Source organism: Eschrichtius robustus, chromosome 7 (genome assembly GCF_028021215.1).
Source record: "Eschrichtius robustus isolate mEscRob2 chromosome 7, mEscRob2.pri, whole genome shotgun sequence".
Taxonomy (NCBI): Eukaryota; Metazoa; Chordata; class Mammalia; order Artiodactyla; family Eschrichtiidae; genus Eschrichtius; species Eschrichtius robustus.
Window position 1 is genome coordinate 129,769,009 of NC_090830.1, and position 27,527 is coordinate 129,796,535.

Consider the following 27,527-nt stretch of genomic DNA (forward strand, 5'->3'; position numbering starts at 1 on the left):
TTCCCATTCTATACTTAGAAAGTGCTTTATCGATTAAAGAGTAGACTATATAGTTTACATTGTCTTCAAGTTTCTTATGGTACAGTTTTAATTTTTATTGCTTTTACACCAAACTCTATTTAACATTCTGTGTGACAGGCATTGTACTCAGCGTTTACCACACATTATCTCATTTCATTTTAATAACCCTGTAAGTTACGTATTATTATTACCTCCATTTTTTAGATTAATTGAAAGATGAAATTACTTACTCATGGGTCACCCAAGGATCTCTCATTTCAAAGCCCAGGATCTTTCCAGGCTTTGTTTCCCCCTTGGTCCTGGACATTTAGAAAATGTAACCAAGCCTGGATGGTACTAGCCCCTCTGGTCTGCTCAATTTCCCCTGGAAATCATTCAAACTGGCCACCAGGAAGTCTCAAGGAGGCCACGAGGAGGCTGGGCCACACCACATAACAATAGTAGCTTCAATAATCATAGAATGCAATATTATGGAAGCAGAAAAGGGAACAACTGCCTCTATGTGGAGCGGTCAGAGAGGGCATCACAGAGGACACAGCATCTAGGCTCACCCTGAAGCGGGATATGATCTGAAGAGGTTGGGAGTGGGGAAGGGAACACAGAGTGAAGTAAACAATAGAGGCCAAAGGAAGGGCAAATGAAAGGCAGGGACAGAGTCTTATCATAGCCTGAAGCATAGCCTGAGAGAAGAATACAAAATATTAGTAAGATGTGAATAGCGCTTGATAAACTGCTCCCCTGCCCATTGCTTCATTTGAGAGGTAGAAATTATTTGCATTTTAAAGATGAGGAAGCTGAGGCTCAGGGAAGCTGTGACCGCCCAGTGTCACACGGCTAGTAAGTGAGGACCTGATCTTAACCCCAAGTTTGGTACCAAGTCCAATGTCCCTCCACACACCCAGCTGCTTCCCCTTTCCGACTCCTTTCCCAAAGCCTCATCCATCTTCTCCAAGTAACTCCTTATCAACCACAGCTCACACTGATAACTGGTTCTCTGATTATCTAAGAGTTTTCTTTATCTCACAATTTATCACTGGATTTTCAGTTCTAAATTGCAGAACCATTATGAGAATTAGATGAGAAAGTGAATCTGGCACCTAGAATCATGCCTGTGTTAAGATGAAGCTCAATACAAGGGAAGTCCTTTGCTCTTCCCTCATCAATTCATGGATTTTAAAAAGTTCTCTCAAACTAACTGAAACCTCCTTGATGACAGCCTCTGCCCAGACTTCTCCAGTTCTCCTTTAACACCAGGGCAGTTTACAGAGGATAAAGCCAATGTGAGACTGGCATGGGAGTAAGGAGATACAACAAGGCTCTTTAAAATGGACTGACTTCCTTCTACCTATTAAAATGAAGGCAATGACCTGCTGTGAAGGTCATTGCCCTCACAAAGCTCTGTAACTTATAGGAATTCTTATAAAGGAAAGTCTGCATTCATCTCATTACTGGTATCGAAGAATACATCATGACAAAATGATCACTCTTGAATTATCAAATAAATGCCTCACAAAAGATACCAATAGCAATTCTAATTTCAAGGTCAGTGAGTAATCTTACCTCCAAAGGTGAGCTGCAAAGGAATCTTGTGAACTGCAGAGTCACATATGAATAGAATCCGTTTCATCCAATAAATGAGCAGCAAAAGAGAACACACAAAAAAAGGAAAAATTATTACAAAATTTTTCAAAAAGAGCACATAAAGTGAACCTAAATGTCTATATATAGTTACCGTTTCATACATTGTATCATTCATTCACAGACTACAGAAAAGTTCAATCTAGCCCATAGTAGGTACCCAACTATGTGAAGGAGTTTAAATAAACATTTTTCAAAATCTGTATAAAAACAAACAAAGCACAACAAATTCGTCCTAAAATATTTTGCTTTTTAAAGTTTTATCTCACAACCCCTATATAATAAAACATTCTCCAAGGGAGGAATCAGCAATCTTCCTAATCATAAATGCCACAGGCAAAGTTAGGTAAATGCCAAGAGAAGAAAAAGATATAAACCAAAGGGGAAACCAAGAAAAGAGAGAAATTAAAAAGTCAAGACCAAGAGAGGAGGTTGGGTGAGTGAGAGTGAAAGAAAGGGGAAGTTATTTCTCTGGTACCCAGGCTGTGATGTTTACACTGTTCTGCCCCTTCCTCTTTTTTTCAGCCCCATATGCATATTTCTTTCTCTCTGCTCTCTTTCTCTGACACAAATAGAGCCTTATAAATTTCATCTGAAATTTATTTATAATAAATTGCATTTATTTAAATGCTGAGAAAGTGTTACATGCTGACTGTTTCTCAGCATTTAAATAAAGAAACTAATTTTGGAGCTGGGGAGGAGCCATGAAAAAATGACAAAGCAAATCGTAGATTAGCTCTGAAATGAGGACTGTCACATTACTTCATACACATTCATGATGGTAATTCATAATGTTTCCTTAGACGTTATTTACAAAATCAACACTTCAAATCCTTTGAGATGTATTGTAATAATAAAAAAAAACCCAAGTAATATAAACTCTGGATCTTACTGAATACAAATTAACTACAATAAAATGCAATGGCAGGTCTGTTTCCAAGCACTCTTGAACTTCCTCTGCACAACAAAGCTAGGTAGTACTCACTGGGAATACAAATAATTTGATTCTCTTTTAGAGGTACACATTGAAATATTTCTCAATGAAATTACATGATATCTGGGATTTCCTTCAAAATCACTGGGGGGTTGGGAGGAAAGTAATGGTGGGGAATGCACAGATAAAACAAGAAGAGTCATATTAAACTAGTGAGGACAGGAGATGAATATGTGAGGACTCATTATACAATTCTCTCTACTTTGTGAATGTTTAAAGTTTTCATAATAAAGCTTAAAAAATATATCAGACACTTCCTCCCCCCAAAACTAAAGCAAATATTTTCCTGAAAGACTACTAGTGCATGCCAAAGCCACGTAATTAACTAGTAAGTATCATCTAGGCCTTAGATGACAGGGTATACTAAAATAAAGGCACCGTAAGATTTTTTTCTTAATTTAAATGATACTAATATGCAATTCAATTATATTAACTGTTAGGAGAAATTTCTGAAAGTGCAGGATACACCAAATTTTAAAATTTCATAATGCTGATATGAAGCACATAATTCTATTGAAATTTAAAGTGCAACATTTGTGGTCTTGGATTCTTTTCACATTAGCCTAACATAAAACAATCTCTGCCCTTCCTCACAAGAATAAAAAGTAATACTTGAAAGACTACCCAGTTTTAATAGTGGAGAAAAATGAGGCATGGTGCATTTTTATTTTAAAATGAGAAATTTGCTACTGTAGGGTTTCCGTGTTTTTCTCCAGTATGTGCATGTTAACTATATTATACATACTACATTTAGAGTTTAGAAGTGCTTCTGGTTCAGTACTTAATGCATCAATTATGATGGAAGTGTGAAATAAAATTCATATTTTATGGCAAGATAAGAAAATTTTAAACATAAAAAATTTTTCTGTCCTGTGGCCTCCTCTCTCCCCTCTAATGTACACTGTGTATCTGCATTATGCGTCCACCAAACCTCCTCAACAATAAAGCGCAACATTCTCCCAGCACCCATAAGACAACTCCTTGAAAGATAACATTCCATCTTGATCTTGTAAGGGGTCACACAACCCATCACTTTGTACTTGCAGATCTGGATTGTGTAAGTCAATAAGACATCATTTAATGTACAGGCCCCTGTGTCAAAAAACTTCTGTAACTGTGCTTTGACTTCTAACGGCCAGAACAGTTCTTGGAGCTTTCTGAGAGGCTGTTCCCAGGTTATAATCCTCAATTTAGCTTGAATAAAATTTTCCATTTCTTTCTTAGATTGACTGGACTGATTAATTTTTCATCTGACAGAAGTCACTTTAAATAATGATAGAGTAGCATATACTCTCCAAGAAAACTACTGTCTCCTTGAAGCTCCAATAATTTACATACATCTTTGTCATGTACATATGTAGCATTCCTGTCACAGTTTTTTTCAAAACAGACCTAAAAATTCTTTTCCTGTTTGAAGCTGCCAAAACATGAAATATATAAATACAGTTCTCAATCAGCAAAGCAGTATAAACAGAATAACAAATCACAAGGCACACATTCACTATCCTATTCACAGGACATGAAAAAGGCTGAAAAATGCTTCTTCTAGTTAGTGGACCAGAAAAACCCATTGCTATTTTCCCTCCAGTTAATTACTTAGTAAATTCTTTCATAATGAAATGACGCATATTATATTCAGTCGAAAAGAAGGTAATACTTTGAAAAACAACAATCATAAAACAGCAAGTATAACTGCAAAATACATTTTGTATATATACTGAAGTTGATAACAGAAATAGACACCTTTTAACAAACACCACGGTGATGTTAGATCAGTATCAAAAAATGGCTCAATTCTGCTGTGAATCTAAAACTTCTCTAAAAAAAAATAAAGCCTGTTATAATGTAGGGGAGCAGAATTTGCCACCCCAAAATGTGTCTCTTTGGAATATTATCTTAAGCTGGTTATTTTCTAAGAAACAGCAGAATTGGAGAAAACTCTGAAAACCAAGTAGGAGTTGTCCCTTTGCAAGAAAACATTTACATTAGTAATGGAAATATTTTGTAAGGGCGTCTCCCTTGCTGTATCTGGAGGAGGAGGAAAATGTAACCAACCTGCCAAATACATAGAAATAAAAACAGCAAATTAGGTGACAGAGGAATATGTTTCAAACAAAGGAACAAGATAAAACCCCAGAAGAAGAATTAAGTGAAGTAGAGATAAGCAATCTATCTGATAAAGACTTCAAGGTAATGATCATAAAGATGCTCAAAGAACTCGGGAGAAGAACGGATGAACAGAGTGAGGAGTTAGATGTTTTTAACAAAGAAAAAATATAAAATATAAAGAAGAACCAAACAGAGGTGAAGTGTACAATAACTAAAATAAATAATACACTATGGGACTTCCCTGGTGGTCCAGTGGATAAGACTCCATGCTGCCAATGCAGGGGGCCCGGGGTTCAATCCCTGGTCAGGGAACTAGATCCCGCGTGCCCCAACTAAGAGTCCACATGCCACAACTAAAAGAGCTCACTTGCCACAACTAAAGATCCCGCATGCTGCAAGGAAGATCCCATGTGTCGCAACTAAGACCCGGCGCAGCCAAATAAATAAATATTTTTAAAAATAATAACAGGAATACACTATAAGGAATCAACAGTAGATTAGATGATACAGAGGAAGAGATGGGCAAGTTGGAAGATAAACAGTGGAAATCACCAAAGCTAAACAGGAAAAAGAAAGAAGAAAAAAAAGAAATGAGGACAGTTTAAGAGACCTCTGTAACAGCATCACATGTACTAACATTCTCATTTGTAGGGGTCCCAGAAGGAGAAGAGAGAGACAGACAGAGAGACAGAGAGACAGAGAGAGAGAGAGAGAGAGAGAGAGAGAAAGGGGCAGAGAACATATGTCAATACATAATAGCTGAAAACTTCCCTAACCTGGAAAAGGAATCAGACATCCAAGTCCAGGAAGCACAGACAGCCCAAACAGGATCAACCCAAAGAAGACCATACAAAGACACACCATACTTAAAATGGCAAAAATTAAAGCTAAAGCTACAACAAAGGAGGCAAGAAGGCAAGAATATACAATGGGAAAAAGACAGCATCCTCAATAAACTGTGTTGGGAAAACTGGACAGCTACACGTAAAAAAATCAAACTGGACTACTCTCTCACATCATGCACAAAAATAAATTTTAAATGGATTAAAGACTTAAATTTATTTTTTAAAATATTTTATGAAGTATAGTTGATTTACAATGTTGTGTTAATTTCTGCTGTATAGCAGTGATTCAGTTATACATATATGTATATTCTTTCTCATATTCTTTTCCATTATGGTTTATCACAGGATACTGAATACAGTTCCCTGTGCCATAGAGTAGGACCCTGCTGTTTATCCATCCTCTATATACTAGTTTGCAACTGCTAATCCCACACTGCCAGTCCTTCCCCTGCCCCGGCAACCACAAGTCTCTTCTCTATGTAAAGACTTAAATTTAAATGTAAGATCTGAAACCACAAAACTTCTAGAAGAAAACACAGGCAGTACACTCTTTGACATCAGTCTTAGTAATATATTTTTGGATATGTCTCCTCAGGCAAGGGAAATGAAAGCAAAAATAAACAAATAGGACTACATCAAACTAAAAAGCTTTTTGCACAGAGAAGGAAACTATCAACAAAGCAAAAAGGCCACCTACTGAATGGGAGAAGATATTTGCAAACAATATATCTGATACAGGGTTACTACCCAAAATATACAATTCAACATCAAAAAAAGAAATACCCTGATTAAGAAATGGGCAGAGGACCTGAAATGACATTTTTCCAAAGAAGACATACAGATGGACAACAGGCACACGAAAAGATGCTCAACATCACTAACCATCAGGGAAATGCAAATCAAAACCACAATGAGGTATCACCTCACACCTGAAATGACTATTATAAAAAATACAACAAACAACAAATGCTGGCAAGGATGTGGCAAAAAGGGAACCCGCGTGCACTGTTGGTGGGAATGTAAACTGGTGCAGCCACTATGGAGAACAGTATGGAGGTTCCTCAAACAATTAAAAATAGAAGTACCATCCAATCTAGCAATTCCACTCCTGGGTATTTATCATGAGAAAACACTAATTCAAAAAGACATATGCACCCATATGTTCACTGCAGCATTATTTACAATAGCCAAGAGATGGAAGCAACCTAAGTGTCCATTAACAGATGAACAGATAGGGCAATGTGGTACACACACACACTCATACATACAGACACATGATGGAATTTTTTTTTTTTTTTTTTGGTCACACCGTGCAGCATGTGGAATTTTAGCTCCCTGACCAAGGATCGAACCTGCGCCCCCTACAGTAGAAACACGAAATCTTAACCACTGTACCGCCAGGGAAGTCCCCGCACAATGGAATATTACTCAGCCATAAAAAAATGAAATCTTTCAATCCCTTTCCATCTTTCAAACTAAGATCCCACAAGCTGTGCAGCCTTAATTAAAATAAAATGAAATCTTGCCATTAGCAACAAATGGATGGACCTAGAGGGTATTATGATAAGTGAAAGAAGTCAGAGAAAGACAAATACAGTATGATTTCACTTATATGTGGAACCAAAAAAACAAATGAACAAACATAAACAGAAAAAGTTATAGATACAGAGAACAAACAGTTGGTTGCCAGAGGGGAGGAGCATGGAGGGAGGAGAGAAATAGGTGAGGGAGGAGAGAAATAGGTGAGGGAGGTACAAACTTCCAGTTGCAAAATAAATGAGTCACAGGTATGAAATGTACAGTGTATGGAATAGTCAGTAACAGTGTAACACCTTTGTACGGTGACAGACCATAACTAGAATTATCATGGTGGTCATTTTGAAATGCATAAAAATATCAAATCACATGTGTTAACAGGAACTAACACAGTATTGTAGGTCAATTATACTTCAAAAACAAACAAGCAAACTCATAGGAAAAGAGATCAGATTTGTGGTTACCAGAGGCAGAGGTGGGGGGAAGGGAAACTGGATGAAGGCAGTTAAAAAGTACAAACTTCCAGTTATAAGGTAAGTAAGTACTAGAGTTGTAATGCACAACATGATAAACATAATTAACACTGCTGTATGCTATATATGAAAGTTTTCAATAGAGTAAATCCTAAGAGTTCTCACTGCAAGGAAAAAATTTTTTTCTATTTGTTTAATTTTGTGTCTTTATGAGATGATGGATGGTCATGAAGCTTATTAAGATCATCATTTCATGATGTTGTCAGTCAAATCATTATGCTGTACAACTTAAACTTATACAGTGCTGTATGTCAGTTATTTTTCAATAAAACTGGAAGAAAGAAAATAAAAAGAGGGGCTTCCCTGGTGGTGCAGTGGTTAAGAATCCACCTGCCAATGCAGGGGACACGGGTTCGAGCCCTGGTCTGGGAAGATCCCACATGCCGCGGAGCAACTGGGCCCGTGAGCCACAACTACTGAGCCTGCGTTCTAGAGCCCACAAGCCACAACTACCGAAGCCCATGTACCTAGAGCCCGTGCTCCACAACAAGAGAAACCACCGCAATGAGAAGCCCGCATGCAGCACAACAAAGAGTAGCCCCCGCTCGCCGCAACTAGAGAAAGCCCGCGTGCGACAGCGAAGACCCAACGCAGCCATAAATAAATAAATAAATAAATTTAGTTTTAAAAATTAATAAAAAATAAAAAGAGAAAAGGGATACACACAGATCAATGCTATTACTATATAGTCACTTACTGACCTTGCTTCTCCTGCAGCATTCTTACTCACCACTCCTAGTACCATTATTCTATTCACCATCAGTAACCTGTCTCATAATACCTTCTCATTCCTTTCAGAGAAGTACCTAATGCTTACCAAAATTTTCTAAACAGTTTTCCAAGAACACAAAATTGTAGTTAAACCTCCTGTCAGTTACAATCAGTAAATTCTTTCTCCAAGACTTGTTATTAACCATGCCAGTTACTGGGGGCAGGGTGGGGTGGGGGAATAAACAGGAGAGAAGAATACACACTACCAATTTCGTCAAAATATCCCAGTAAAACTATAATCAACCATTTATCTTTGTAATGGAAAATATTCAACACATAAGTAATTTAAGCTAATATCTTCCTGAAATGTCTTTTCTATTTAATAAGGAACCATGTTAAATTCCTATATAAAGAAGAAGGAACACTCAACAGCATTTTTTCAAGATACGCCACAATTTTTTCCCCTAAACCAAAGAACATCAGTGAGGTGTACCTATTTGTCAAAGTGGAATTCTAAGTCTTACAACTGCTCATATGGATTATCCAGAATTTCCCTGCATTAACAAAATACTTCTGCTGGTCCTGTTCCCTTAGCCTTTCACCCTAGTACATGTACTTTCTTACAAATTGTTAGAGGACAAGTCTGACTACATTAGTCTATAATCTAATAATTTATTTAAAATTTTATAATGATCAACCTAAATCATACCTCAATGTAAAATATTAAGGTTTTTGTTTTTATTGGAGTATAGTTGCTTTACAATACTGTGTTAGTTTATACTGTACAGCAAAGTGAATCAGCTGTACATATACATATATCCCCTCTTTTTTGGATTTCCTTCTCATTTAGGTCAGCACAGAGCACTGACTAGAGTTCCCTGTGCTATACAGTAGGTTCTCACTAGTTATCTACTTTATACAGAGTATCAGTAGTACATATATGTCGATCCCAATCTCCCAATTTTCTATCCAGATTTTGGAAGCTTTAATTAAGAGTCTAAATTACATTAAGTTAAACTCTCTCCCCACCCCATTTAAAAAGTCATCAACAGAATGAAAATTAAATCTGTACTTAATAGCAAGTCAAAACTAAGGTTTGAGAACTAAGACCCTGTTTATCCTAATTTTAGTAAAAAGAGCTGATTCAGGTAATTCTGTAAATTCATTTTTACATCTATTCCCTATTCCATTTGTTAGCAATGCAGCTGAAAGAAATAACCGCTTGTACTACCTTTTTTGGTTAGACCCAGAACCTTGGACAGGACATTAAGCTTCAATAAATCTTAAAAGATGAAAGTGAAAACCTAATTTACATTCTAACATATTTAAACCTATGTCTTCTGAGCCATTAAATCTCCTTTTTTGCTGATGGAAAGAACAGTGATCTAAGAATTAGTCTGGAATCTCACCAGCTCTAACTACTTGAGTACTTAATTTAGGTCTTAGTTTTCGATCTACAAAATGATTTCAGCCTAATCACTTTTACCAGTGGTATCCTGTGGCATGCCAAGTTCCCAAAACACTCTCTAAAAAATGATTCCATGGCCCAATAAGTTCGGGAAATGCTGCATACTATTGCTGCCTCACCTCCCCTTCATCTTAGAGAAGTACAAGGTATACTGACAAATTACAGGCCCTGAGAATTCCTGCAGTCAAACAAAAAACCCTAGAAGATGAATAAGTTCTGGGGATCTAAAGCACAACACTGTGATTACAGAGAACAATACTGTACTATATACTTGAAAGTTGTTAAGAGAGTAGGTCTTGAATGTTATCACCACAAAAGAGAAATGCTAATTATGTGACATGATGGAAGTGTTGGCTAACTCTATGGTGGTAACAATATTGCAACATACCTATATCAAATGAATATGTTGTACACCTTAAAGGTACACAACATTACATAACTATATCCCAATATAGTTAGAAAAACAAAAAACCCTTCAATTTCATTTAATCTAGTGCTTTCCAAAGTTTCATAACCAAAGAGATCTGTTTGTTGGTTGGTTTTTAATTTCATGTAACATTTATTAACATTCCACAGAACCAATATTCCACAAAACTCATTCTAAGAAACACTGGCCCCTGCCAACTCTGAATCGTTTTCCCCAGTTTATACTGAATAGAAATGCTCACTGAAAATACTCAGTATGGCTGTTTACAGTGTCAGAAAAATCTCATATAAACTATCAATGAATCAATGGCTCTTTTCCCCCCTTTAAAAGTCATGGTCCCTACCCAATAATATCCCTCAAGGGGATCCTTGCGATATTTAGCACTTTGGATTGGTGAAGGGACTAATGCTCAAGCCCACACCATGGAAGGAACTGTAACAAATGCCTCTTTAAAGATTAACATCGGCCCAGAATCACAAAAGTCCGTAACGCTAACACACAGAGCGAGCTATAAATATTTTGCTCATAGTGTTGAATCCAGTTTGCTAATGCACATCCTAATTAGTGAGCTACTTCAGTGCGTATTCTTTTACTCCTTCCAATGCTGTCCCCAATTTCTAACAGCAATAGAGATTTGGGCTATAATTAAGTCATTCATTAACACCTACCTCATGTGTTCACTATAATAACTGTATATTTTATAAACAGTGGCTCTGTATCTATTAACACAAATAGTATACATTTGAACTTATTAATTATTTCTATAAATCCAGAAAACAATGTCCTAAGTCTATAGCTTGAAGAGCTATCCTCAAAGAGAACGGAATCTAAAAGAATTCTGTTGCTTTTCAACATTACCAGCAGTGAACAAAATCACCATGAACAGAGTTCACGTCAAAATGCAAAGAAAAGGAGTTCTTGGCAAAGTCACCAAAAGGAATACCCACTAAAGAAAGACTCAAGTGCTGGTGACATCATGTGCTGAGAACAGAACTGTTTGCTTCTCTAATGGGAGAATCATTCTACCACGGGACCCTATGACCTAAAGACCTGCTTGTTTACAACATCAAATAAATTAAGGACAAGCACAAAATATTAAAATATCTCATAAGAAGTGTGGAAATAATTTCAGAAGTGTGTTTAAAAGAAAAAGTACCTTAGGACTTCTTTAAAGTCAACATTGGGACCAGAATTTTATGTAGTAAGAGAAATCCTTAAATCTGTTGCTTTCTTAATCTATAAACTGTGTTCAAAAATGCAACAAAATGGAAGGACTTCCCTGGTAGCGCAGTGGATAAGAATCTGCCTGCCAATGCAGGGGACACGGGTTCAATCCCTGGTCCGGAAAGATCCCACATGCCACGGAGCAACTAAGCCCGTGTGCCACAACTACTGAGCCTGTGCTCTAGAGTCCACAAGCCACAACTACTGAAGCCCACACGCCTAGAGCCGGTGCTCTGCAACAAGAGAAGCCACGGCAAGGAGAAACCCATGTACTGCAATGAAGAGTAGCCCCTGCTCACCACAACTAGAGAAAGCCCACACGCAGCCACGAAAACCCAACGCAGCCAAAAACAAATAAACTTTAAAAAAAAATGCAACAAAATGGAAACACTTTAAAATTACATTTTTCTAAAAATAATATTTTCTTAGGTATTGAGTATAGGTACTTCCAGATTGGGAAAGATATTTGGAATATACTTATACAGGCAGCCCTCCAAGTTCCGTATCCACAGACTCAACCAACCACGGATGGAAAATATATATTTTTTAATTCCAGAAAGTTCCCAAAAGAGCACATACATATGTGAAAATTCAATAAGCTGTACGTCCTAGATTTGCACACCTTAATTTTAAAAAAGGAAATAAAAAGAAAAAAAATTATTGAATTTCTCCTAGGGATTTTTCCTAAAAATCACTGAAACCACAGAATTTTACAGTTAAGAGGAATCCTGGCAGTTATCTAGTCCAACAGCTTTAGTTTACATCTAGATAAACTGAGGTCCAGAAATGTTCATTAGTTTACAGTCAGTTAGCAACAAAACTAGGATTAGAACCTAGAAGCTTTTTCCAATCCACATTTCCCTTCATTATATCAATGACTTAACACCACCATTAATCAGAATTCACCAAGGAGGCAATAAAGCCCAAAGATACCAAGTCTCAGTGTTATAAAACAACATTAAAATGTGGTGATATATAGGTGTTCAGGTAACAAGGAAACAAAGTAACAAGTCTACAACAAAACATATAAATTTTTACGATAATGAAAATCAGCCAGTGAATGGCAAAAAGAAAGGGGAGATTAAAAAAACAAAACATTCGTAAGCGACATAGATAAGAACGGAGATGCGCCATGCCTTGTTTTCCAGCTCACCGATGTTCCTGCTGTTCTGTGAACACGTCATGCCTGAAATGTACCTCCCAAAGATACGCACAGGTGCGTGCTCTCCATCCAGGCGTCTGCCAAGCAGCCCCTCTCCTCAGAGCCTCTCCTGACATCTTCATATAATTATCACCACCACCTCTGTCCCTCACCTCTTCTTCACTTTTCCTGTTAGCGTGTACTATACCGACACTGTACTGCATACTTACTTGTTTATTCATCCTCCTCACTAGCATATAATCTCCCTGAGGTTAGGAACGTTTCTCTCTTGTTCACTACCCAGAGTCTAAAATGATGCCTGGCACATAGTAGGGACTCAACAAATATTTGCTGCTTAAATGCCTAGATGCATTCATTCATTTGTGAATTGGATTAATCAATTCATAAACGAATAAATGAATATCCATATTCTGCTCTTTTTCCCTATGTGTCTTCATGGCCCCTGGCTACTTTGCAAAATTGTGTCATTTGGTCAAGGTGAGATGCCACAAACAGAGAGAAGCAGTCACCAGTAACCAAGAGCTGGTATCTGTGAAGAAACGGCCTGTGCCCTTCTCCTTAGCTCTCCTCAGGACCACCTATGTCCTCAATACACTCCTTTAATTTCCTGCAGGGAAAATTCCGGTATTATTTTTGAGGAGCAACTATTCAAAAGATTACTGAGGACAAAACTAGGTATCACTTAAATGGCACTAAGTTGGTAAAAGAATTCAAATTGACCTTGAAAAACTGGGTGTCTTCCAAAAATCTGAATGACATGAATTAGGGATAAACAGAAAATACCACAAAACTTAGAAATAAAGTCTCTTAGCAGGAGAGCACAGTCAAAACAAAATTTTTTTAAAAAGCTCTCTAGTCAAAGTACTAAGAAATTGAATATATTATCAGCAATTTAATTATTATTGAAAATACTTGATTATATTAACACATTAATAATGGTTATAGGTACTGCTTGCATACTTATCAGACCAACTGATCCCAAGCAAGATCAAATAGCTCCACATCATGCCAGGTAACATATATTTCCATTACTCTTTAATATTATTGGGATTTTAACATTTTAAACATGAATGCAAACTTATGAAAAGAAGTTTCTGAAAATAGTGGTTAAGCTAAAATGTGCAGAGGACCGTGTCTTATTCATCTACGCATCCCCAGGACCTACCACAGTGACTGGAACATGCAAGGAATTAAATATTTATATGATTGGTTGAATAGAAGAATCACATTCCTCCACAGCCCAGAAGAAAGAAACATGGGAGCCATTCCAAGAGTAAAACTTTGAGCTATTTCTAGAATGACTGTCGCAGAAAAGCCAACATGTATGTTATTTTACAGACAATATTTACAGACCTACACAAATATATCCCCTATTTTTTTTACATATTTAAATATTCTGGATTTCTAAAATCACATATATAATGTATATATTTACTTTTATAATTAACTACTGACTAGAAGCAAATCAACTGCTTTTTAATCATGCAAGCAGTTAGCTAAACTTATTTGGCATATCATATGAATTTCCACAGCAAAAACACAAACTTTCCCTGTTTAGGCCAGTCCTCAATAGGTGGCATTGTTCACTTGTCAAGTCATTACCAGGAGGTCATAAAACTTGAGCCTCCTCAGGCTTAATGGAAAAAGCAGACCTAAAATACAAAAACTAAAGACAAACGGCAGTGGTGCTCTCAACGAGATGATCCCTAACACACGAGCTTTGCACTCACTACAATGTGCTTAACTCATAGGGGTCAATTTCTCAACACTCTCTCTCAGCTTTTACTTCTTATAGAAGGACCACTGTCCTTTGACAGTGAGCTTTGAGCTTTGACATCATATGAATTTTCCTTTGGCTTCACGTCACAAGTTTCAAGAACACTATTTTCTTACTTGCAGTTTTCCATTTGGCAAAAATGAGTTCTCTCTCCATCTGTTTCTTTCTTTTTCTTTTTTTTTAATGTATTTATTTTTATTTATTTTTGGCTGCGTTGGGTCTTTGTTGCTGCGTGTGGGCTTTCTCTAGTTGCAGCGAGCGGGGGCTACTCTTTGTTGCGGTGCGTGGGCTTCTCTTGTTGCAGAGCAGGGGCTCTAGGTGCGCGGGCTTCAGTAGTTGCAGCGCGTGGGCTCAGTAGTTGTGGCTCGTGGGTTCTAGAGTGCAGGCTCAGTAGTTGTGGCACATGGGCTTGGTTGCTCCACGGCACGAGGGATCTTCCCAGACCAGGGCTCGAACCCGTGTCCCCTGCATTGGCAGGAGGATTCTTAACCACTGCACCACCAGGGAAGCCCTCTAGCTGTTTCTTAAAAATAGTCAACTCAGCTGCCCATTCATTCAATGAATGTTCACTAGGCATCTACTCCATTCCTGGCACTCAGAACTGTATATTCCTCTGACTCTGACACAGTATTTTATAAGTTGGTTTATGAGCACAAAGTATACCATAGATTATGGTAGTTTAATACAATATAGCTAATTTTTCAAAAGGAGAGATCTAGTCACAGAATAAGCAAGAAGCTCCATCACCAGAGTTAAGGCACAGGAACATCCATAGTTCCTTTGTTTCCAGTTCAAAGTAAAGCAGTTAAGAAATATACATATATAGCTTCACCAAATGACATGTTTTATAGATTTTATGTGGTATAATAGTATTTTAAAGACTAAAATCACATGTTGATGAACCAAACTGAACGGTTTTGAGTATTATTACTTTTTTCCTTTGAAAGAACTAATTCTAATTTAATATTAAAATTTAAAACATATAAGATCTTTTAATTCAAACAGATATAAGAATTAAATGGAAAAACAAACAACAAAGAAAAATATAATTTAATTTGCGAATGTTGGCTGGATGGACCAGAAGTATCCCTTGTTTGCCCTTGACCTTGGTGTCTCTGATGCTTCCTAATGGTGTATCACCCTCCCCATCCTACCATCTCAAGTTTAGTCAGAGGTTATTTAGCCAAGCACCTTTACCTTGACCTAATCCTCTCAACAAACCCCATGCGATGCTCCCCCCAAGTTTCCACATGAGGAACCTGAAGAGCGGAAAGCCGACGGAGCAGGAAGCTGCTCAAAGCCACACAGGTAGTAAGTGGAGACGATGAGAGTGAAGGCAAGAGTGCCCGATCAGAGCCCGCACTGTCACACGTGACACTACTCAGCCTTCCCGTCATCAGTATTCTTATCCAAAATGTCTAGAATTATAAACACACAGGCGCTGTCTACTAGTACTGGTGTCATCTTCACACTGCTCAAACCAGATCATTTATCACAGGGCTCATCTCTCCTCCTACAGCTGGTTAATCAAGTATCAACGTCCACTTCATGCCACACGTTCCATTTGACACCGAACACCCTGCTTCACTGTCTCATTCCTCAGCTTCCAGAAGACAATATAAATATGTACATATTAACTATAATGGTTACTGTTATACTGTTATACCTTAACTAGAGGTCAATTATCAAACTACTCTAGAATTTCAGACATTCAAATCCCAGAAGAAAGCAATAAAGGTTAAAATGAGGACTCAAAAAGGCATGTCCTAATGCTTATGTCCCCAACGTGCAAAAGAATCCCTCCAACTCCCTTTGCCATTTTCCCCTTGACTATTACTTTACAAACAATAAACTTGGCGGTCTAGTTTCCAAGCCAGTAACTAATACAGCCACTCCTCCCTTACACCTGCTCTTCTCTTCCTTAACACTTAACACTACTGGGTAATCTGCTCATCCAGGGTGCTTACTCTTTAATGATTAACTCTGGTCACTCCCTCCCACCCCAGAATGTGAGTTCCACAAGAGCACGGGATCTTCATCTGATTTATCCACTCATTTGCTAACTGTAGCAAATGCCGCTCGGACACTACCGGGCACATAGTATACGCTCAATAAATATTTTAACAAACACATTAAGAAACCACAAATTAGAAAAGGCGAGAATGCCAAAACTAGACAAACTAACACAGTAAAAACTGACAGCAAAAAGAAGAGCAAAAAAAGATGAAAAGAGTAACTTCACAGAAAAAAGCAGTAGTCTGAGGGCATGTGGTCCACAGAAGTACTGTAAGAGCAGAACACTCCTGAGGGAATATGCAAGTCATTATCAAGACAAGTCCTGCTCAGTATTCTGTGTGAGAAGGCAGGGAAGAACACAATACATTTGGACATAAAATTTTAACAATAAAAATGTTTCAATTATTTGGAAAATTTGCTTATGTTGAACATTTCATTCACTGATGTCAGTTATTCTATGTTAACTATTTAGGCCCACTTTTACGTTTTCAAATGGCAACACCATGGTCTAGTGTAAAAAGAACTTAAATTTGGAATCATTGCTCTGCCACTAACCACCCATATTATCTTAGACAAATTAATTCTCTAAGTAAGAGAAGTGAATCTATACCATCTACACAATCACGAAGGTCCTTCCGTCTCTAATGTTGTATGATGCTATGATTTTATGATCTGAGACAAGTTTTGGAAATTATTAACCAAAAGAAACTTTAAGAGAAAATGTCCCCAGCATTTGTTTAACTCTACCCCCTTTGCATCTCCCTCAGAATTAACATTATCATGAGGATAAAACTGTGGCCTCTGCTCTAATTTATTTAAGTAAATGATTTTAAAATCTTGGTAGTTTAACTACTATTAGTAACAAATGTCATGCAACACACCTTAAGACAGACTACAATACAAAAGTGCCCTGACTTAGGAGCTGCTCATAAAAGTGTTTTTTTTGATTGAACTGTACAAATATTGCCTAGGCCCTCTACTTTACTCAAGAAGATAGGCTTAAAAAATATTTTAAAAATTTCAAAATGCTCACACCTTGCCATCATTCAAATTCTGTTAATTATGACAGATATTTATAAAATAGTATATGCCTATCCTATACATGGTTGTCTGGTTTCTTTGCATAATTGAAGGAAGAGGTCAGCAGGATACAGTGAATAATTTTCTAAATATAAGTTGTTATTCAATATTTTCATACACATAGAGGAAGGCTATTAAGAAGGAAAAATGAATCTGAAAGCTTCTCTAGGTTAAGTTCCAGAAAATACTTAAATCTTTAACAAGCAAAGAATCACTTGTAATTATCATATTCAATGCCTCAATGCAAACTAATTCTTATAAATGGCAGAAGAAAAGCATTATCCATACTTCATAGGCTGTAAATACACATCCCACACTGGGATTAGGACTGAGCCTGGATGAAGGAACAAACCTGTTCCAGATCTACAGCACCACCTGGTGGCTGGAGTGAGACAACTGTCCGGTATTCTACCACCTCCTTTCATTGCTCCACGGGGTCAGAAGGGACCCGTGGCAAACTTTTCTTTACCACACTTACTGTCTAATCATTTATGCCTGAATATAAGATAACTTTCCCCAAAATAAATATCCCTCAGAAGTAGAGGTCTCCTGACATGTGAGTCTCTCACAGTAAATTCTCTGAACCAGTTTAGAAAACAGTGCTTTCTGGGAAAGCACAGTAACCTGAAATGACCTCAATCACTGTAATTTTTAAATTTATACAAGATTGCCTGATGGAATAAGCAAAAAAAAAATTAAAGTATGTATAGGTAAAAGAGCATAATTTCAGGGACAACAAACAAAAAACGGCCAGGGGAAATAAGGCTGTAAGTGTTGACAGTGCTGAAGTTGAGCGACGGGCGTACGGGGTTCACTGCACTATTACCTCCACCCTATGAATGCTTGAAATTTTCAATTTAAAAGGTTTTTTTAATAAAATTAAAGTAAAAATATATAATTCAGATTTATTAATCCTAGTGATATGTCTCTCAAATAATACGTGAACTTCTTTCCAAAAAAGTCTTTTAACCTAAAACTACTCTAAAAAACAAAGTTTGTTCATCTTTTTCTTTTAAAGAACACTTTTAAAGATTTCTTTAAAAAACAGTAAATGGTAAGTAACATTGTCAATGTTATGATTATCTACAAACAAATAGAGAATAACTGTCTGGTGTTATTCAATTGAGTACTTGTTGCCTAGGATAACATTTCCACTATCTTCATCCATGGATTCAAAGACTGCTGTGTTTTAAACAATCTGAACAGAAATTAAGATGATGGGCTCTGTAATCTATGCCAGAAAAGTGGCTCTAGTGTTCACAAAGACATCTAGCAGGTGATAAACTATTTTCATCTCCCATGATTATGTTTTCTTGTCACTAACTTGTGAATGTGTGACATAGTAGAAGGGAAAATGAAAACACAGAACACGGGTGACCATGAAGCCTGAGAACCTCCGCTGTTTAATTAGATAGAGAACGGCATGCTCACAAAAGGAAATCCTTTGTAGTACAGACCTATAATAGGGACTTAATAAAAGTAGGCAGGTGTCCACTGCAGATAACAACAAAGCCACAGAACAAACAGTTCAAGAAGGGTTCTTGTCAACACAATGGAAGAAGAATAAAGTCAGAGGAGTCACAGCCCATGGGAGCTGCTGCCCAGGCCCTCACCCTAGCCACAGGGGTGGTCGGCAATGAAGAGGGGGTACGTAACAATGATGCCACCAGAGGGCCCTCCTTGCATGACACTAGATACGTCCAATACACTGCCACACAGTGACTTACGAGCACATCACTCAAGCCAGGTTTACTTTCTATACCCCCTAACTATGTTTCAGGTAAAAGACTTGACCTCACATAAAAAGGAGAGATAGGAATATATATTTCTCTTAAAATTTAAATCAAATTTCCTTTAATTCTACAACAATGCAACTATGATATGATACGCACACATATACACACAAAATCACATAACATGTTTATCCTGCAATGAGGAGGAAAAGGGGCATGTAAGCCTGCCTCTTTAGTGCAAGCAGACTTCTTATAGACCAGACAGGGTCTAATTTCTCCCTGCTTAAATATTTTATTAAGGCAATAACCTGGATTCAGTCACTAAATTTAACAAGGAAGATTCATATTCTCATTGAGAAAAATGTTATGAGTCATTAAGCATACTCTTAGAAAGATCATTTTTGAGCCTCATAATTTACGTTGTTAATAATATTCCTGGTTATTAGGGATAATAACAGCACGTCATCTTCATCACCCCTTAGAACCCTTTTGCTTACTCCCTTCCACTTCTGTGTTACCATCAGCATCCGTATCTCACCTGTTTCATTAAACTGTATAAAGTAAACTACAAAACAAAATTCTTTATACACATTTCAGCCTATGATCATAGAAGTTATCCAAAATAAGACACTTCTTCCTAACATCTTTTCAATACTTTAAAAATTAATCAAGGATACAAAAATAAAAAAAACACAAAAGTTTGATACCACGCTTTTGGGGGTGCTGTGGAGAAAGGCACTCTCATACTCTGGAGCACAGAAGAGTACAACTGTGGAGGAAATGTGGCAATATCTAGCAAAGTTCTATGAGCTTTTGTCCTTTGATGCACTATGTCAGATCAAGCAAAAAAGTACACCTTCACACAAATGCAAAACGACGAAATTATACTACCTATAATGGCAAAAGATTAGAAACAAGCCAATCTTAATAGGAGATTGCTTGAATAAACTTATTTATTATTAAAATAAATTTATTTATTTTTTTTTTTTAAAAAAACAAAACAGACACGAATCAAAATGGCTATTACCAGAGGGCAGGGGACAGGGTAGAGGGGATATGCAAAGGGGACTTCTCTAAGTGAATCTCTCTTTCTGTAGTTTTGTCTTTGGAACTACGTAAATGTATCACCTATTAAAAACTAAAATTAAATTAAGAAGCCAACTCCAAAATTGAAAATAAACTGAAATAAATGAACGTAAGTCACATCATAGAAAGAAATTATTCCATGTGACTTCTGAACACAGTATTCTGATGGAACATCTGAGTGGGATACATTCTAGGGACAAAAAAGAATCACAAAAGGATCATAGGGCTTCCCTGGTGGCGCAGTGGCTGAGAATCTGCCTGCCAGTGCAGGGGACACGGGTTCGAGCCCTGGTCTCGGAAGATCCAACATGCCGCGGAGCGACTAGGCCCGTGAGCCACAATTGCTGAGCCTGCGCGTCTGGAGCCTGTGCTCCGCAACAAGAGAGGCCGCGTTAGTGAGAGGCCCGCGCACCGCGATGAAGAGTGGCCCCCACTTGCCGCAACTAGAAAAAGCCCTCGCACAGAAACGAAAACCCAACACAGCCATAAATAAAATAAATAAATAAATAAATAAATAAAAATTTAAAAAAAAAGGATCATAAACTTCACTCATCAGTTGTCAGAAGTACTGCTATCAATTCTGTAATGGTGAATCTACTTTATGTATATCATAATATAAAGCAAGTTTGTAAATACGCTGTGATCAAGAAACAAAAAAAGAAACAAATATAAAATCAGAAAAATTAAGACAACTTCACAATGTTAAATCTGAATTGGTAATAGCAAAATAAACTCATACTACCCAACTCTTCTTGGTCTCTAAATTCAATCTCCATTAAAAAAAACCAAGGCTTCCTGAAAAAACGGCTGGCAGGTTCTAAGATAGGGCTGGGAAATGCACAAAATGAGACTGGGGTATCTTTTCTGTTCCAGAAAGCAAGACTCCCAAGACTAAAAGGTGCCTACCAAAAGGACAGAGGGGATATCTTGAAGGATTTGGCACTGGCCAAATTTGGGACAATTTGAGTGTCAAAAAGAATGACTGTGATTATAATGTACTGAAGCAAAAACATTCATGAGTTTTGCAGTGATAGTTTTAAAAAAAAAGGACAGAGAGGGATACTAATTTGTCACCAAGTCCTTACTCTAAAATCTGTAATTAAGGAGAAAGAATTCAGCATTTACCTCACCTTCTTAGGAGAAACTAGTTCATCCTCAGTTGATTAGGAAAACCTCCCCCTGCCTTTTTTTTTTTTAACAAAGAACAGCTATTAATAAATGTATAAAAAAGAAAAAGAAAAGCTGAACAAACCACTGTTCCACAACCACTAGTGAAATGACTGATCCAAAGATCATCAGTGGATACTAAAACCACTAGATGAAAGGCTGTTGACGAAAGGGACATTCATCTGTGCAGAAGTAACTCTCCTACAGGTAACTTGCTAAACACAGGGAAAATCTTATCCTTACAATGAAGATATCTAGACGTTACCTCCTTAACCTAGTGTTTGAAGTTAGCATCAATATTGGGACAACCCATCATTATATAACTTCTGACATAATACGATGTACACAAAATCACCTATGAAGCATATTTGTCAAAACTGTTTAACCTGAATCACGGTTTAGACTTAATTTTCAGTCTACAGGAAATCTGGGCAACAAAGAAGCTAAATTAGACCAGGAGGAAAGATTTGGACAAATACAGAATGTGGGACATTCTTTAAGATAACTGGCCTGGACTTTCAAAAGCCACTGTCACGTACCTAAAGAGCATAACTAGCGTCCTGATTTAGGCACAAAAATACCATTCTGCACTGAAAGGAACTAGGACTCACTGGAGAAAGGCTGATTCCAGATCCGGAAGAAGAAAAACACATTAGTCTGGAACATCTTATTGAACCAGATAAAAAGGGAATAAATACTTAAAGACTCCCTTGAGGGGAATCCTACTGGCCAAATTTGGGACAATTTAAGCATTAAAAAAAAAAAAAAAAAAAAAAGATGGCAATGGATTATAATCGAAAAATTTTTAAATCCATGAGCCCACAGTGATACCAGAAGGAAAAATGATGGGGCGGCAGGGGGGAAGGGGAGGTAAATGAAGATAAAGTTCTTCTTTACAGAAGATATGCAATTTCAGATAATAAATGTAGAAGAAAATAAAACAATTAGATAAATCACCATTGTGCAGCCCCTCCCACCTTCCCATAACTGATTCAGGCAAGGAACACCAAAGGATGATAAAATGATTGGACGACAGGTGATTGGGACAGAGATTTTTCAAAATCTCTCAAAAATATATCATCTCACAGCTCACTTTTTAAATAGTAAGTGTGTAATGTGCCTTTACAATGGAAAGATCTAATTACAAAGGTGAAAATGGCACTTAACAATAAAAACATCCGATGGCTGCCATCCATCTAAGTGAGCAGACCTAGCATCACAAATAAAGGACAACCTGACACTATGTGCTGCCTGATATGATACAGCAGGACAAAAAAACTGGCATAACCCCTAGAAAAAACAGGCAATATCTAAAAGTTGAACATCTGCATCCCTAATGACAGCAATTCTATCCTAGGTGTATACCCAACAGAAATGTGCCCATGTTTACCAAAAGACATGTAAAAGGATATACACATGCAGCACTATTCATAGTAGCCCCAAACCAGGAGCTGCTCACATTCCCATTAACAGTAGAAATGGATAAATTATGGTATATTCATAACTAGAACAGTATACAGCTATGAGACTGAACAATCTACAACACACAAAAATACAGATGAATTGCACTCAATATAATATTGAGCAAAAGAAACCACAAACAAAAAGAGTACACACATGTGATTCAACTTAAAGTACAAAACAGGCAAAACTAATCTGCAGTCTTACAAGTCAAGAAAGTACTGGCAGTGACTGGAAAAGAACGAGGGGGACTCTGAGGAGCTGGCTGTAGTCAGTTTCGTGATCTGAGAGCCACTTAACAAGGGTGAGTTCGATTTAGGAAAATTCATCTATCTGAACACCTATGTGTATTTTCCTGTATGAAACTATACTTCAATAAAAGGGTTTTTTTAGAAAGTACATATCACCTACACCTAAAAAACTGAATAAAGGACATTCTAAAAACAATTGGCCTACCCTCTTTCAAAATATCAGTAATGAGGAAGAAAAAAATTTAAAAAGACTTAGGAAACATAACAGCTATATTGTAAACATAGCATAAATATAATACTTCATTCAATGCATGAACCTTGACTGGATCTAGTATTTTTTTAAAAAAAGCTTTCTAGGTATTTTGGGTATAATTGGGAACATCTGAATATGGGTTACGATGTTATAAAATTTCTGTTAATTTTTTAGGAATGATAAACATTGTGGTTACATGAGAATATACTTATTTTAGGAGATGCATGCTTAGTACTTACAGGTGAAGTGTTATAACACCCACAACTTACTTTCAAACGGTTCCAGTAAAGAAAAGATGACAAAGCAAATTTCACAAAAGTTATTAACAACCAGTGAACCTTTGTGAACAGTATGTGGGTGTTCACTGTATTCTTTCAACTTTTCTGTTCATAAATTTCAAAAGTTTCAAAATAAAAAGTTGAAAAAATAAGTCAATATCACGAAAAATAGTTGAAAGATAGAAGCTGTTATACAATTTTAAAAATATAAACTAATATACAGCTAAATATAATCTACGAACCTAGATTGGATACTGACTTTTTTTTAATGGGAAATTCTTTTAAATGGGACAGATATTAGATGATATTTACGATTCATTAGTTTTCTTACATGTGATAATGACATTGCATTTTGAAGAAGCACATCTTATTTTTTCAGAGACGTATGCTAAAGACTTTAGGAGTAAAATGTCATGATGCATAATCTAAGTTAAAATGATTCAACACACAAAAAAAGGTAACGCAAACACAGAAAACTAACCACTGTTGAATCTAGGTGATGGGTACCAGGTGGTCAGTATACTATTCTCTCAATTTTCCTTCATGTTTGAAAGTCCTTAATTAAATTTGGAAAACAATTTAGTCAATGCCTCAGAATTGTGATGAGACTACTGGAGCTGTGGTTACAGCCTGTTCTTCAAATAGTTTAGAAGAGCTGAGATCAACTGGCACTTAATAAACATTATTAGATAACGCTGTTTTCTAAAATATAACATCAGTAAAATTTCAGCTAAAAATCCCATGTTTATATCATATGGAATTACTGATATTTTGAAAAACAAAGATTATTAAATGCTGGCTTTATATTGAATTATACAAAAGATAGGTGACAAATTACTCCTGTTTTATTTTATCTAGATAGTATTATTTTCTGAAAATCTGGTATCTACCTGAATGATTGAAAACAGTAATAGAAACAAACATATAGAATAATTTACTAAGTCCTATACCATCTCACCATCTGCAATTATGTGCTGTTTTTCTAAAGATGTTACTAAAAAGAACTGACTTGCTATTCTGCATATCAAAGCAATCTATATTTATTTATATTCTCATCAAATCTCTCAAAGAATAACCTACTTTTGGGGGTGTTTAAACGATTTTATTTTACGGTCACCAACAGAGTAAAAATGGATTTTATGCATTGATATGGTAACTTAAAGTTCCCAAGTTAGTATGTTGACTGCTTTTTACTTCAAATGGTTTACAACAACAAAAGCAAAAATGGATTTTCTTGAACATAATTAAATTAGTTTGGCCCATTATACTGACAAAACCACAACACAGTGAGCTGCTGCATGGAGCCCGTAAAGCAGGTCGGGACATCATTTGAACTTTTCAAAGGAGAACTTTTTTGGCTTCTCTTTCTGCCTCTGAGCACAGGAACACTGGCTGGTTCCTCAGGTAGAAACTGTAGCCAGGTACAAGGGAAAACTACTATTTGTACTCCATGACAAGAATTAGGTCCCTTCAGTATAAAACGCCTCACTTTGAGCCTGAGAAGCAAAGCAGCATGTCCAAATCAGTTCGTCTAGGCAGCCAGCCCCACAGACAGAGTACTTACTCTCTACCTGTGAGCAAGAGTCTGCCAAGTGAAGAAAGAATTTCTAGGATGAAAACATGGCAGGTGAAGGACTCATCTACAGCAGTGACCATCTCCCTACACAGAACTATCACTAGGGCAGCTCACAGGTCTTAAAATTCCCCGTTAATGAGTCCAAAACTTAATCATCTACCTAGAGAAGACCAGAACTAGGACCTAGCTCCTGACCAGTGCCCTGCTCATAAAGCAAAGGTGTCACTCAAAGAGAAATGAGCCACCGTCCCTGCCCGCAGCTCCAGAGCAGTGGCGCAAAGGGGCTCAAGAGGGCAGGCCACGGAACAGAGAGCTCCTCGGCAACCCAGACTACGTCTGGAACAGAGGGAGGTTCAAGCCGAGGGGAAATCTTGAAAACAATGGAGATTTTGGTGGAAGCATTTAAAAGGAGGCTAGTAGTTCCATGAGGGCAGCAAGCTAAACCGTAGGCCAGCTGGTTTACCAGAGAGAAACAGGAAAAGAGACAGTGAAGAAGAGCCCTCCTGGGGTCAGAACAAACCTCAAAGATTGGCCTCAAAAACTGCTGCTGCAAAGGGGACTAAATGTAATAAATCAAACTATGGAGCAATTTATGCCCTGGGGCACTGCTGAAAACAATACAGCAAACAGTCAGCAATTAGTGGAGCCTAAGAGCTGGATGTGAAACCAACAGAGGTAGAACACCTTAACAGAGGCATCAGGGAAAGAGACAAAGAGAACACTAGTAAGACCACTGTCATCCCAGGGTGACGGTGCAACGTCCAAGGCTGAGGCCCCAGGGCGTGACATCAGAGGCTTCTCGAATACACGTGTGTATTCTTTCTTCTCTTCACTGATTTTAAAAGCAATTGTACAAAACGATATGTGTATAATTGTACTGTTGGTACTATAACATATGGAAAAGTAAGATATTTGACAATAGCATCATAAGGAAGGTGGATGGGAACAAAGCTGAACTACAGTAAGAAAATTATATTAGATAGTAACTCAAATCCACAGGAACAAATGAACAGAACCAGAAATGGAAAATCAGGTTAATTTTAACAAATTATAAACAAACCCTTGTTCCTATTCCTCTTCTCAGCTTTATAAAAGACATAAAATCATATAAGGTAATAATTATAACATATATTGAGTTTAAAACATATATATGTTATAAATAGCACAAAAAGGGGGAGGAGGGACTGGAGCACAGCAGAAGTAACATTTTTATACCTCACTGGAATCAAGTTAGTATAAATCTGTAGTCACTCCTGTGAGTCACGATGTATATGGTAAGCCCTAGAGCAGCTACTAAGAGAACACCTCAAAAATATACAGTGAAAAAATCATTAAAGGAATTGAAATGTTACCCTAGAAAATACTCATTTAATGCAAAAGTAGTAAAGAAATAAAAGAACAAAGACATGAAACATAGAAAAAAAGTGAAATGAAGACATAAATCCAACTCTATCAATAACAACATTAAATTTGGATGGATTAAACACTTCAACTAAGTGGGAGAGACTGTTCTCCCTCCGAATTAAAAAAAAAAAAAGGACCCAAATATATGGTGTCTAAAAAAGACACACTTGAAACTCAAAGACACAAACAGATTGAAGATAAAAGAATGGTAGAGAAGTATCATGCAAACAGGAACCAGAAGAAGACGGTAATGGCTATACCAATATCAGACAAAACAGATTGTAAAATAAAAAATCCTACTAGAGATATAGATAATCCACAGAATGAAAAAAATATTTCTAATCACATATGTGATAAGGGACTTGTATCTAGTCCTTTAAAAAATGGGCAAAAAATTATAAATGGGCAAAAAATGTGAATAGATATTTCTTCAAAGAAAATATACAAATTGCCAAAAAACACATGAAAAGATGCTCAACATCATTAGCCATCAGGGAACTGCAAATCAAAACCTCAATGAGGGAACTCTCTGCCGGTCCAGGGGTTAGGCGCTTTCACTGCTGTGGCCCGGGTTCAATCCCTGGTTGGGGAACTAAGATCCCACAAGCCTCGCAGAGCAGACCAAAAAAAAATCTCAATGAGATAACCACTTCACACCAACTAGGATGGCTAAAATTAAAAAAATAATAATAAAGGAATAAACAAGTGTTGCTGAGCATGTGGAGAAAATGGAACCCTTGCATACTTCTGGTGGGAATTTTAAAAGGTGTCACACTT

General features: G+C 37.0%; 1 protein-coding gene across 3 annotated transcripts in view; it reads right to left on the reverse strand.

The window, feature by feature from the left end:
* ATE1 (arginyltransferase 1) overlaps nucleotides 1–27,527 on the reverse strand; it is a 163,368-nt gene that overhangs the window by 112,414 nt on the left and 23,427 nt on the right. For all 3 annotated transcript variants that reach the window (XM_068548687.1, XM_068548685.1, XM_068548686.1), the window contains exon 8: nucleotides 1,582–1,614. In XM_068548687.1, the coding sequence (XP_068404788.1) occupies nucleotides 1,582–1,614 (33 nt within the window). The remainder of the gene's footprint in view (nucleotides 1–1,581; nucleotides 1,615–27,527) is intronic.